Source organism: Bos taurus, chromosome 8 (assembly GCF_002263795.3).
Source record: "Bos taurus isolate L1 Dominette 01449 registration number 42190680 breed Hereford chromosome 8, ARS-UCD2.0, whole genome shotgun sequence".
Classification (NCBI taxonomy): domain Eukaryota; kingdom Metazoa; phylum Chordata; class Mammalia; order Artiodactyla; family Bovidae; genus Bos; species Bos taurus.
In genome coordinates this window covers 44,319,118-44,333,904 of record NC_037335.1, presented here as the reverse complement: position 1 = coordinate 44,333,904, position 14,787 = coordinate 44,319,118, and the positions used below count along the sequence as shown (strand labels likewise).

At 36.0% G+C, this 14,787-nt stretch overlaps 1 protein-coding gene across 8 annotated transcripts in view; it reads right to left on the bottom strand.

Annotated features, from left to right (window-relative positions):
- The window catches only part of ZNG1A (Zn regulated GTPase metalloprotein activator 1A), a 52,322-nt gene that overhangs the window by 17,202 nt on the left and 20,333 nt on the right, over window positions 1–14,787 (bottom strand). For 6 of the 8 annotated variants that reach the window (XR_009495571.1, XM_059889450.1, XM_059889451.1 and 3 more), the window contains exons 7-10: window positions 13,820–13,866; window positions 11,477–11,563; window positions 10,209–10,253; window positions 1,548–1,604 (exon numbers count right to left, since the gene is read on the bottom strand). Coding sequence is in view for 7 of the 8 variants with exons in the window: in XM_059889450.1 (XP_059745433.1) it covers window positions 1,548–1,604; window positions 10,209–10,253; window positions 11,477–11,563; window positions 13,820–13,866 (236 nt within the window). In the remaining variant the exon portion in view is untranslated. The remainder of the gene's footprint in view (window positions 1–1,547; window positions 1,605–10,208; window positions 10,254–11,476; window positions 11,564–13,819; window positions 13,867–14,787) is intronic. The other 2 variants (XM_010807866.4, XM_010807867.4) reach the window with 2 other exon arrangements.

The following is a 14,787-nucleotide window of genomic DNA, read 5'->3' as shown; positions in this document are numbered from 1 at the left end:
ATATGACAGGACAGAGGATGAGCCAAGTGAGGTAAACTATGGGAAACTCAACAAGGTCTGTGCCTTGCGATTCCCTCCATCTTCAGAGATAAGGATGCTCCTTTCCTTTGGGTATAGAGAGGTTACCGCTCACATAAGTCATACCTCTCACTATGACTCATCTACTTCAGAGGAAATGGGAGAAAATATTTGCAAACCATGCATCTGATAAGGGGTTAATACCTAAATTATTTAAGAACACCTACATTTCAGCCACACACAACCACACACACACACAAAAAATAATAATCCAAATAAAAAATGGGCAAAGTATCTGAACAGACATTTCTCCAAAGATAATATACAAATGGCCAACAAGTAAATGAAAAGATGCTCAATATCTAATTGTTATAGAATGCAAATCAAAACCACAACGTATCTCATGCCCACTGGGACAGCTACTACCAAAACCAACAGAAAATAGCAAGTGTTGGCAAAGATGTGGAAAAATCAGAACACTTATGCACTGTTTGTGGGAATGTAAAATGGTGCAGCTGCTATGGAAAACAATATGATAGTTCCTCAAAATATTAAAAATAGAATTACCATATGATCCAGCAATCTCAGTTCTGGGCATATATCCAAAGAATTTAAGGCAGGGTCTTGAAAAGGTATTTGCACACCCAACCCATGATCACTGCAGAATTATTCACAATAGCCAATAGAGGTGAAAGCAACCTAAATGTCATTATCAATGAATAAATGGATAAATAAAAAATGACATATACAATGGAATATTATTTAGTCTTAAAAAGGAAGACACTATTGTCACATGCTACAAAACAGATGAACCTTGAAAACTAAGTGAAATAAGTTAATCACAATAAGACATATACTGTATGATTTCACTTATTTGAGGTATCTGAAGTTATCAAATTCTTAGAAACAGATGACAGAGTGGTAGTTACCAGGGGCTACAGGGAGAAGAAAATGAGGAGTTGTCATCAGACTGGTTTCAGTTTTGCAAGATGAAAAAGTAGATCCATTGCAAACAATGTGAATATACTTAACACTACTGAATGAACTGTACAGTTAAAACTGGTTAAAGATGGTTAAAAAAAAAAAGATATCAATGACCAGGGAAGAACTATTTGTTCTTTCCCTTAGCAAAATGATTCCCTGGGGAAAGAGATAGGAAACTGATCCATTGCTACAGGAAAAGGAGTGCTTGAGGGAATACCCCAAACTAAAGCTTTCTATGTATTTCATGTGTTTTCTCATAGGGAGAATTACACACAGTGGTTGGGAAAGAAATATTAACATCAAATCTCTAAAGTTAAGTACCACTTACACTGTAACTTCTGTAGGAAAATACATGTGATTTCCAAACATCCAGTTAGCAAAACTTTCAAGAACATAATCATTAGGAATGATCTAGAACATCAAAGATGTGACAGGAAGCATAAATCAAATGTGCATATGTATAAATCATTCTTTTAACACCTATAACTGTAGGGGAAAAAAAATACATTAAAGTAAAAGTGACCAAAACGGGACAGGAAACATACCTTATTCCAGAGAGACTGTCAAAGGCATGAAGATCTAATACTTTTGCAAGGTCAACTCTAAAAGTAAGAACACCAACGTGAAGTGTTAAATTCTGTAAAATATAATTAATAAAGAAAAGCAATCTCTATTTTGCCAGAAATGTAGACATAAAAATTAATTAATATATACTATTTTGGGAAACACATAATATGACAGGCAAGGAACAAAAAAGCTTTTGTAAAAAATTTCCATGGGATTTATGCATAAAAATTTAAAAACAGAATCAATGGTTTTAGACCAAGGCAGAAAATTACTTTGATTATTGCTTCAATAAACTGTTGTGGGTTTTTTAGTTTGTTTTTACTTAAATTGTCTTTTCAGTTCTAAAAACTTGAGCTTTTCAAACTAGATTTTTATAGCAAAAAAAAAACTGGTAAAAAGCTTAAACTTTTCAAAAGTAGCAGTTTACTACTCAAAAGATGAAATGAGCAAAACTGAACAAATGTAAAGAACAAAGTAGTATAGGAACATTATCTTTGGAATTACTGTATTTCTTTTACTCCATCTTTCATGATACAACGAGTAGTAGCGTAAGAATATAAGCAGTCAAATAATCAAGACATAAATATTTATTCTAGGACCCTTATCTACATCCAAAGAAGTGGTTTGATTTTATTTCCTTCAGACGGGGTTGCATATAGACTGAAACTTCCTGTTAGTGCTCTATTTGCCTAAACATTATTTGTTAAAATTATTTAGTGGTAATTAAGCCTTGTTAGGAAAGCAGAGATTGAAGTCAGAAGAGGTTATCATATCACAATCAGCATTCAGTTCAGTTAAGTCACTCAGTCGTGTCTGACTCTTTGCGATCCCATGGACTGCAGCATGCCAGGCCTCCCTGTCCATCGCAAACTCATGTCCATTGAGTCGGTGATGCCATCCAACCATCTCATTCTCTGTCATCCCCTTCTCCTCTCACTTTCAATCTTTCCCAGCATCAGGGTCTTTTCAAATGAGTCAGCTCTTCGTATCAGGTGGCCAAAGTATTGCAGTTTCAGCTTCAACATCAGCCCTTTCAATGAATATTCAGGACTGATCCTTTAGGATGGACTGGTTGGATCTCCTTGCAGTCCAAGGGACTCTCAAGAGTCTTCTCCCACACCACAGTTCAAAAGCATGAATTCTTTGTTGCTCAGCTTTCTTCACAGTCCAACTCTCACAACCATACCTGACCACTGGAAAAACCATAGCCTTGACTAGACGGACCTCTGTTGGCAAAGTAACATCTCTGATTTTTAATATGCTGTCCAGGTTGGTCATAACTTTTCTTCCAAGGAGTAAGCGTCTTTTTATTTCAAGGTTGCAGTCACCATCTGCAGTGATTTGGAGCCCCCCAAAATAAAGTCTGCCACTGTTTCCACTGTTTCTCCATCTATTTGCCATGAAGTGATGGGTCCAGATGCCATGATATTTTTTTTCTGAATGTTGAGCTTTAAGCCAACTTTTTCACTCTCCTCTTTCACTTTCATCAAGAGGCTCTTTAGTTCCTTTTCACTTTCTGCCATAAGGGTGGTGTCATGTGCATATCTGAGGTTATTGATATTTCTCCCGGCAATCTTGATTCCAGCTTGTGCTTCATCCAGCCTAGTGTTTCTCATGATGTACTCTGCATATAAGTTAAATAAGCATGGTGACAATATACAGCCTTGACGTACTCCTTTTCCTATTTATAAAGAATAGTGATTGAGTTCTAATTTTTATACCAGCCTATGAAACAGTAAGGGCTTCCCTGGTGGCCCAGCAGTAAGGAATCTGCCTGCAGTGCAAGAGACGGGAGCTCCATCTCTGGGTTGGGAAGATCCTCTGGAGAAGGGAATGGCAACCCTTTCCAGTATTCTTGCCTGAAAAGCGGACAGAGGAGCCTGGAGGGCCACAGTCCAGGGGGTCACAAAAGAGTCGGACACGAGTGAGCAACTAAACAACAACATGAAACAGTAAAGGACAGTGATTTCTCCACAATCAAAGCTACAAGGAAGACATGTTTGAAGAAAAATGACAACAGTAAGATCAGGTTTCAAAATTAGACTCCAGGGATATGCTGAACATTTATTAAATTTTCTGACAAGGAAAATAAAACTTCATTTGAGAAAAATTTTGTCAAAATTTTTTCAAATATAAAAACATGTAAAAACCATCTCCTTTAACTTAGAGCTGTGTCTGCTTTGTTCATTCTCAATATTGTGTCATATATTCATACTTGTAGCAACAAGCGTCTGTTAAATTATGAACCTTATCCTGAAACAAGGCAGACAAATTCCCATCTTATTAAAAGAAGGATACTCCAGAGTTCTATGTTAACAGACTGTAATATTTCAAATTCTTGACATTCTAGATGAGCAGAATTAGGAAAATAATCAAGCAAAGAAGTAAATGTTCCATGAAAAAATTTCTGAATATCAATTTACATAAGAGACCAAAGCCTAATATTAAACATATTTCCTTTCATACCATCACAGTTAAGCAAATATTTATACTGACAGGTGACAAGTGAATGAAGTTTTTCACCAAGTTTGTCATCTTTAACTTAGGAAATAGCTTAAAGTTTTAAAAGTTTACACATGCTAACTGTGTGAATATAAAAATTCAGGCAAACTAAACACAAGCTTCTAAACAATCTATAGTTTTCACCACAACAGTGTTTTTGAGAATACATATATAATTCTGCTTTATACCCAGATTCTTTTGATATTTCCAAACAAGATGGTATCAATAAAAGATCTAGACAGGATAAATTGTACAGAGAACAAAAAGTACCAAAGTCCTTCACTGTATCTCACCAGATTCTCAAAGGAGAGGAAAAGAGAAAAGCCTGAGGTTCCAGATGAAAGTTATCATGGACTTTCCCCAAATTTAGTACCACCATCAAAAAACAAATTTCTTCACTCATCCAAGGCATGTAACTAGAAAACTAATTTTCATGGCATCAAATTTTATTTAATTTCTCCCTTCAGAGATAAAAACAGCAGATGTTTTCCAAAACATTAATATAGAAAAAATAAATAAAAAATAAAAAGACTATTACTGCCATGTAAAAACTGAATGGCAGAATGAAGCAAACAAAGAAGAAAAAAGTTTCAAAGCTCATAATTTCTCCTAATTTCTTGAGCTATCATGCCAGAAGTACCTAATCTTTTCCCTATGAGGAGCTTTCAATTATCCCTATGTCTATAGACTGCTTTATGTAGCCTAAGACTAGCAGCAAGAGAATGGAAAAGGAAGAGGGCTCTGGCTCTCTCAGGGGAGGGGAATTCCGCTCCTACTGCAGAAGTATCATCGTCTTTTCAAAGTCCAGTGAGTAGTCAGACACACGAGCCACCAGACCATCCCAGATCTACGAGTAGTTGATAACATCTAATAGTAAGTCTTAACTTCTAGAGCTAAATTTCCAAATGCCTTCCCAAGTGGCATCTCAAACTCAGTGTTTACAGAATGGAACTAATCCCCTTTACCAAACCCAGTGCTCTCACTGTGCTGTGTGTCCTAAGTTGCTTCCGTTCTGTCCGACTCTTTACCACTGCATGGACTGTAGCCTGCCAGGCTCTTCTATCCATTAGATTCTCCAGGCAAGTTGGGATGCCATGCCCTCCTCTAGGGGATCTTTCTGACCCAGGAATCAAACCCACGTCTCTTGTGTCTCCTGCACTGGCAGGTAGATTCTTTACCACTAGAACCACCTGGGAAACCCCACTCCAAAGTTGCTCCTCCTTCCTGAATCTCCTAACTTGGAGAATAGCACCATATTCAAGAATAGCACCATATCACAAGAGTCATACTGCCTTTAAAATCCTTCATGAATAACTTGCTGCCTACAGTAGAAAATCCAAACCATGAGTCATGGCATTCAATACTCTTTGAGGTAATTTCTTCATCTCCATAGTCATATGTCTTTTCCTCCTGCAACATAATATTAACACAATGTGTTTTGTCCATTCTAAAATATTCACACCTTCCTGGAATACAAAATCTTTCTTATGCCGAGAAAGACACTACTACTCTGGTCCATTTCAAAGTGTTCATGGGATTCTCAAGGCAAGAATGCTAAAGTGGTTTGCCATTCCCTTCTCCAGTGGACCATGAACAGAGTTTTGCCAAGAGAACTCACTCTTGGCAAACACCCTCTTCCAACAACACAATAGATGACTCTAAACATGGACATCACCAGATGGTCAATACCGAAATCAGACTGATTATATTCTTTGCAGTCGAAGATGGAGAAGCTCTATACAGTCAGTAAAACAAGATGGGGAGCTGACTGTGGCTCAAATCATGAACTCCTTTTTGCCAAATTCAGACTTAAATTGAAGAAAGTAAGGAAAACCACTAGGCCATTCAGGTATGACCTAAATCAAATCTCTTACAGTTATGCAGTAGAAGTGACAAGTAGATTCAAGGGATTATATCTGATATACAGAGTGCCTGAAGAACTATGGACAGAGGTTCGTAACATTGTACAGGAGGCAGTGACCAAAACCATGCCCCCCAAAAAGAAATGTATAAAAGCAAAATGATTTAAGAGGCCTTACAAATAGCTGAGGAAATAAGAGAAGCAAAAGGCAAAGGATAAAAGGAAAGATATACCCATTTAAAGCAGAATTCCAAAGAATAGCAAGGAGAGATAAGAAAGACTTTCTAAGTGAACAATGCAAATAAATAGAGGAAAACAATAGAATGGGAAAGACTAGAGATCTCTTTAAGAAAATCAGAGATACCAAGGGAATATTTCATGCAAAGATGGGCACAATAAAGGACAGAAATTGTATAGACCTAACAGAAGCAGAAGGAGAAGGCAATGGCAACCCACTTCAGTGTTCTTGCCTGGAGAATCCCAGGGACGGGGGAGCCTGGTGGGCTGCCGTCTATGGGGTCACACAGAGTCAGACACGACTGAAGCGACTTAGCAGCAGCAACAGAAGCAGAAGATATTAAGAAGAGGTGGCAAGAATACACAGAAGAACTATGTAAAAAAGATCTCAATGACCCAGATAGAGCCAGACATTCTGGAATGCGAAGTCAAGTTGGCCTTAGGAAACATCACTACAAACAAAGCTAGTGGAGGTGATGGAATTCCATCTGAGCTATTTTAAATCCTAGAAGATGAGACTGTGAAAGTGCTGCACTCAATATGCCAGCAAATTTGGAAAATTCAGCAGTGGCCACAGGACTGGAAAAGGTCAGTTTTCATTCCAATCCCAAAGAAAGGCAATGCCAAAGAACGTTCAAACTACCACAAAATTGCACTCATTTCACATGCTAGCGAGATCATGATCAAAATCCTCCAAGCTAGGCTTCAACAGTACATGAACTGAGAACTTCCAGATGTACAAGCTGGATTTATAAAAGGTAGAGGAACCAGAGATTAAATTGCCAATATCTGTTGGGTCATAGGAAAAGCAACAGAATTTCAAAAAAACATCTACTTCTGCTTCATTAACTATGCTAAAGCATTTAACTGTGAAGATCACAACAAACTGTGGAAAATTCTTCAAGAGATGGGAATACCAGACCACCTTACCTTTATTCCAAGAAATACGAATGCAAGTCAAGAAGCAACAGTTAGAACTGGACATGGAACAATGGACTGGTTCAAAATTGGGAAAAGAAGTACATCAAGGCTGTATATTGTCACCCGGCTAATTTACCTTATATGCAGAGTACATCATGCAAAATGCCAGGCTGGATGAGGCACAAGCTGGAATCAAGATTTCCAGGAGAAATATCAATACCCTCAGATATGCATATGTTACTACTCTTATGGCAGAACGTGAAGAGGAACAAAAGAGCCTCTTGATGAGAGTGAAAGAGGAAAGTGAAAAAGCTGGCTTAAAACTCAACATCCAAAAAATCAAGATCATGGCATCCAGTCCCATCACTTCATGGCAAATAGATGGGGAAACAATGGAAACAGTGACAGATTTTATTTTCTTGGGCTCCAAAATGACTGCAGATGGTGATTGCAGCCATGAAATTAAAAGGCACTTGCTCTTTGGAAGGAAAGCTATAACAAATCTATGACATTAAGAAGCAGAGACATCTCTTTGCCAACAAAGGTCCGTATAGTCAAAGCTATTGTTTTTCCCGTAGTCATACTTGAATGTGAGAATTGGACCATAAAGAAGACTGAGCACGGAAGAATTGATGTTTTTGAACTGTAGTGCTGGAGAAGACTCTTGAGAGTCCACTGGATTGCAAGGAGATCAAACCAGTCAATCCTACACAAATCAACCCTGAATATTCATTGGAAGGACTGATGCTGAAGCTGAAGCTTCAGTACTTTGGCAACCCGATGCGAAGAGCTGACTCGCTGGAAAAGACCGTGATGCTGGGAAAGATTGAAGGCAGGAGGAGAAGGGGATGACAAAGGACAAGATGGTTGGACGGTGTCACCGACTCAATCAATGGACTTGGGTGTGAACAGGCTCTGGGAGATGGTAAAGAACAGGGAAGCCTGGCACAGTCCATGGAGTCACAAGGAGTCGGACATGACTGAGTGACTGAACAACAACAACTCTGGTCCATCTGGAAAACTCCTATTCGTTCTTCAAGATTGAGATCAATGATCACCTGCTGAGTCAAAAGTTTCTGACTCTTCACCAAGGAAAGTTGAAAAGTTGTTCCTCTATCTTCCTACTCTTATAGAATCCTGTGTATTTAATATTCCTGTTGTAAAATAGTATTTAATATATTTGTTTTTAATATATTCTGATCTTCTTAAAGGCAGAGTTTTTACCTTACATATACACTGTTCAAATTGTCAATATGCCACGAAATGTATAGCAACTAGTGGAAGGCTCAATAAATCGTTGAAGTGATTAACTTATTATCGATCAATTAAACTTTGGTTTTCCTCTGTTCAGTCCACTTAAATTTCCAAGATTAAAAAAAAGTCTGTTAAAGAATGGTACTTCTTGTAATCTTCCACGCATACTTCTGAAGTCCATTAGAATTTTCATTTGCCTCAAAATCAATTTAAGTCTCAACAATAAAACATACTATACCATTCTTACTCCTTAACTAAATATTCAAGGTAAGCCTTTTCTATACATGTTTATAAGTTTTACAATTGCTATACTATTAAAAGTTTTACTATTTTTACTATTATAAGCATTTGCCAACCACAAAATGCTTAAGGGATTAAAAAAATTTTAAGTACTATTTCAGAAAGCCCCTGATATCTCAGATGCACTGGCAAACACCAACTGAAGAAACAGAAGAAAAAAGGAGATGTTATTCACTTGTTCATTCAAACATTTGAAATAAAATTTAATCACTGCATGTTTATTGAAAAAATGAGAGAGCAAATGTTAGGAATATTATATAAACAACAAAACTGTTAAAAAATAAACCATTCAAGATGAAATGTTTATGCAGGACATAAAGGTTGAAAATTAAAGTCAATAAAAAGAAAAATTAAGCAAGATAAATCCAGGGGCCTTTAAAAAAAATTGGTTTACAACATTTGTAAAAACAAACCAAATAAATCTATTACAACATAATCACATCTATTTATAGGAAGGAGAAAATTTAAGAAGAAAGAAAATGGTAAAATGCAACAGGAAGAAGACAGATACTAAGGAATGGCTTATGGTGTGAGTTAGGTTATCAGAGACATTCTGCACTGTAATCTGAAATGCAGGGAGCACATGTGGTATATGCTTGTAGAGGACTTAACACTAAGGGCATTCTTCTGCTACTTCTGCCAACAGATGAGCGGCTTCTGAGAATGCATACCAAATTAATTCCCCAGCTGTTCATATGCATAGAAGCAGCTGCTGCTGTTACTGCCTAACACTTATGGTAGTCTGTCAGCACCTCTAATCTCTACCACAGCAGACAAGCCACTCAACTAAGGTTGCTGCAGTACTTCCAAAGACAGAATCTCTGAATTAAGAACCAGGTGGCACTAGACTGCCAGCTCTGAGCCTCAGAGCTGCTGGCTGCATGTTGCTGGTCTAACAGCTGCTGAGATATTCTTGCTAAAAAAAAATAAGCTTAACAAAAATACTCCTGCACAGAAATTTTCTGAAATCATGATAGCACTCAATGCAAAATAAGAGTTCAATCTACAGAAATCCATTTCACAGATGTTTTAAGAACACATCTATTTTATAAAGTAAGGCACATCTGCATGAAAAGAATTAAAAAGAAGAACCTATAGGAAATCAAAATCAAAATATTTACAAAGAATGCATCAGGAACTTAAAGCTTCCTCATATTTTTACATGACAGTTTTACTTTGCAACTATGAAACACTAAGAAAGTTTTTAAAATATTAAAAAGTCATCTAAACATCTCAAATTAAGGTAAGATTCCTAATAGTATACTTTTTCAGATTTCTGTACTAATTACTTCCCTGAGTGGTTCAAAATCCTACGCTTTCTTCCTCGTTAAAGCAAAGGCACAGTTACAAACTATAATCATGGCTCTGAGGTGTTAGTTATAACGAGAAGTGAACACATTAACTAAATATGCTGAAGTAATATATAAAGAACATTTAAAACAAAATTTTGGGTCTCATTTTTTTTTAAATGTACATGTCTTTCTTATATTAGAATCAAACATAGTTATCAATTACTTAACTAAAATTATTTATTGTTAATATTAGTAATAGCTTTTAAAAGTACCTTGATCTCTGTGTTTCTAAAATTTTTCCCAGTCCATTTATTGATCTGAAATAAATATAAAAATGAGGAGGGTAAAAAAGTAAATGTTAACTTTTTAAAAAACCACTTCACATTATTTATGAAACATGAAGTGAGCATATATAAGTATATCATACAGCTAGAGAAAAATAAACAATAAGAAAACTTCCTTTTTTATAGTTTAGTTTTTTCCTTCTAATCATAAATCAGGTATATTCCACTTATACAATCAATGATGGTATGTAAAACTCTACCGCACAACTGACAGACTAGGGACTACTCTGTATTTATATAAAGACCCTTCACTTTAGAAAAAATGATTCATAAATAGCCAGTAATTCTAAAGTTCTTGAAATGAGTAAATACATCAAACTTTTAAACTGACACCTAATTTTCCTCAACACACATTGGTGGAAATGGCTGTACACATGCTAGAAATAAAAACCTAGTTACAAGTGGCTTTGACCCCAGCCTGTCCTCAGTTTCAGTCACACATCTGTTTTTTTAAATAGAATAACCTCTTCAGTTCCCTAGCTAAGATCTCTATCTACTCTGCCAGCCCTTCCCTTTCTGGTACAAAGATAATGAAATATGTTTCCCTTTGTATGGTGCCAAAAATACTTGTTAAATCCTTTTCAGTATACTGTATAATATCTATTTAAACAATCAATTTCATTACCTTTAGGGTTATTTGCTGACAACATTTGCTATTGTTCTCGTGGGTAAAAATTCCCAAACAATGATAGTGAGGCAAGACTCTACTAATTCACAAAAGTCTTAATCTTCTCTTTTGAATATACTCTATAATCTGATGGCTATTACCTCTCAAATATGTTTACTATAATCTGATGGCTATTACCTCTCAAATATGTTTACTTTCTTCCAACTGTTCAAGTCTAATTCTGAGTCAGTCACAAGTCTGAGGTTCAATGGAGGGTAAGAAACCCAAAGAGTGTATAATTTATCAAAGTGTTTTGTCAAAGTCTTTTCTCGTATTGCTATACAGTACAGGCTGGCAACAACGTTCAACTGCATATTCTACAAGCAATGGAAAACAATTTTACTTATTACTATTTACATAACAGTCTATTACGCAACAACAAAATATGTGATTCCCTGAATATGTGATTCAGTGACAACTGAAGCAAGTCAATCTTGAATCTTAAATTTATACAACAGTTACAGTAAAAATATTCTGTACAGTACATTTTTAATATGCAGGTACTTAATACACATTTCTAATTTTGTACCTAACAGTTGTTCTTAACTTGTTTAAATCCTCTTCTGAAACCAAGTCTGTTTTATTGATGATGATGATATCTGCCAAAGCAACTTGCCTAAATTAGCAAACAAAGAAAAGATGTCAAGAGAAAAGCTAAGAAATGAAAAATAGAAAACACCTCCTCCAGATCAATTAGCAATTTAAAAGTATACAGTACTCTATGTAATAATTTGATTTACCCCTAAACTATTTATCATTCTTCAAATAATAAGGATGAATTGCATTCATCACTATATAAATTAAGATTTCACATTATTCATTCAAAAAATATTTATTAAGTGTTCTTACTGGCTACTCTAAAACTACAAAGATAAGCCTCAAAAAGTTTACAATCAAGGATGGTTTACAATTAGGATGATTTTCAACTCATGATTTTCTCTGTAAAGAAATGCATAATTCTGATATCCAATATGGTAGGAACAAGGACAGTCTACTTATTAAAGTATTCCATGTAATAGTTACCATAATTTTCAAAGAAATTACAAAGAACAAGTTCACTTAACATTCAGTTCAGTTCAGTTGCTCAGTCATGTCTGACTCTTAATTAACATTTTTAAAAAATCTACACTAAAGAAGATATATAAGGATCTTGAATAATTACCTTCACCATTACAAATATGTATTTTCTCTATAAGATAGACACACTACAGAAATTAAGTTAAAGAATCCAGTTGACAGGATGCTGGATAACAAAATAGCTTACTATGATTAGAAATTCTATTTTCTATGATTCTTTAAAATTTCCTCAATTCTTCAGGAAAGTTTAATCACTAGGCTGTTTCCAGTACTGGTTTTACACTACCTAATGGTATAGCTGATTATTTTTAAAGAACAACCAGATTCTCAAAAATAAATCAACTTTAATTCACTGAAAAGCAGGTTTCAACAGTAGGTACATCACAATCCCATTTTTATTTAAGTAAATTTCATATGAATAAAGACTGAATGTGCACATGTCAAAATACAGACAACCGGAACTTCAAATTGAAGGGCTTCTGTATTTAACTTTATTTTGGTTTCTATGTGTGTGTTAGTTGCTCAGTCATGTCCAACTCTTTGAGACCCAACAGACTGTGTAGCCTGCCAGGCTCCTCTGTCCATGAATTCTCCAGGCAAGGATACTGGAGTGGGTTGCCATTCCCATTTTGCTACTTTCTATTTGGTTTACTTATATTGTCTATAACAAATGCATTTTAACAAGGAAAAAGCCACAAAAATATTTAAGTTTAGTCTAATGTGAATCATAGCTAAATACCAAATGAAGTGTTTAGCCAGGATTATAAAACAACAGAGTACCATATTCCAAAATGACAGGCAATCAACCACCTGCTTGCATCATCTGCAGCAAATCTTGGTTTGGGGAAGGGAGACCTCCCTTTTAAATCCAATAGCATATTCAGGGACTATTGAAAGTGAAAGTGAAAGTTGCTCAGTCATGTCCAACTCTTTGCAACCCCATGGACTGTATAGTTCATGGAATTCTCTAGGCCAGAATACTCAAGTGGGTAGCCTTTCCCTTCTCCAGGGGATCTTCCCTGGGACTATTCCTATTCCCAAACTCTTTCCCCATTAACAAGAATATGCTTAGGGTCAGCAAAATAATTTAAATATTCATAAGTCTAAAGAGAATGCTTCTCAGGTGGCGCTAGTGGTAAAGAACCAGCCTGCCAATGCAGGACACACAGGAGACATGGGTTCCATTCCTGGGTCAGGAAGATCAGCTGGAGGAGGAAACGGCAACCCACTCTAGTATTCTCGCCAGGACAATCTCATGGACAGAGGAGCCTGGCAGGCTGCAGTCCGTGGGGTCAGAAAGAGTAGGACACAACTGAGCAAGCACTGTAGACTAAGACTAAAGAGAACCCAATTAGGAGCATAAAGGTATTTAAACAAAAAATGTTCTAAACGTCAAACTGCAACTGTTTCTGTATTGTTCCTCTGTTGTGTTGAATAACAATGAACATTTGAGTCAAATGAATTACTGTGAAAGAAGGCAGGAAGTGAATCAACTCTGTTTAACAATCATTTTCAATCCCAAAGAAATCATATGAGAACAACAAAATATTTTTAAATGTTCACATATTAAAAGTTCCTCACAAAGTACAACTGGGCTCAGCACTCAGTTTATGCTGTAATATAGTTTTAAATAAAATTTTAGTTATCAGATCATTATAAATAGCAATAATTCAAACACAGGAAAAAGATTTTCCTTGATTATGTTTTTGTTTCTCAGTTTGTTTTGTTTTTCCTACCAATAATTTCCTTTTTCCATTTAGCCAGTAATCAGTAAATACTTTAAACAAATGAATACCTAGAAGCTTCATTGATAAGTCCATCAGGTTTTTCTTCTGCTAAATGCTAAACAAAAACAAAATTTGAACAAAAGTTACTGTGGTGTAACACACAACCTAAAGTCAACACAAAGGATTTTTACTTCTTACCTCTAATAAAAACTTCAAATTCTATTGGTGGTTTAGTCGCCAAGTTGGGTCCGACTCTTTCGACCTCATGGACTGTAGCCCACCAGGCTCCTCTGTCCACAGAATTTCCCAGGCAAGAATACTGGAGTGGGTTGCCATTTCCTTCTCCAAGGGATCTTCCCAATCCAGGGATCAAACACAAGTCTCTTGTACTGCAGGTGGATTCTTTACCAACTGAGCTACCAGGAAGGTCCATTAAGTTCTATTACTGAATATCCAAATTCAGGATTAACTTTTCTATCTGAAACCACTTTCTTCCTCACCTGTAAATTTTTTCCTACAGTGAACTTATGGGGTTTTTTGAGGGGAAAGTGAGGTATAAGGGCTTAAATTTTGTCCTCTGACCTCTTCTTTTTCTTAAATGGAAAACCCTCCAGATTTAAATAATGTCATAAAAACACACAACATTATAGTTCAGAAATTAGGCATTTTCCTTTTTACAAAACTGTCCTTGTTCTAAATATTCATTATTACTTATTTTTTTTAAAAGAGATAACCACCAAAATTTTACTTTAGTAAACTTCCCTCCATTCCTAGCCCTACCCCAGAACCAGGCACATTATGAACTTGTACTGGGCCCTTCCAATTCCCTAGAAACAAATGATCTGTGAGAAGGACAGTCTTATATTTAGTAAAAAGTTGGTTAACATTTTGAAACCTACACTTGAATGATCTGGCCTCTCCAGTTAACTTTATTTTGCACCTTGCCAAAGTCAAGCTAGCACCAAAAAATACTTTGACAGAGAAGTCCACAGGATAGTTTTGATCTCTCTGGGAGTACATATTATTTTTCCAAAAT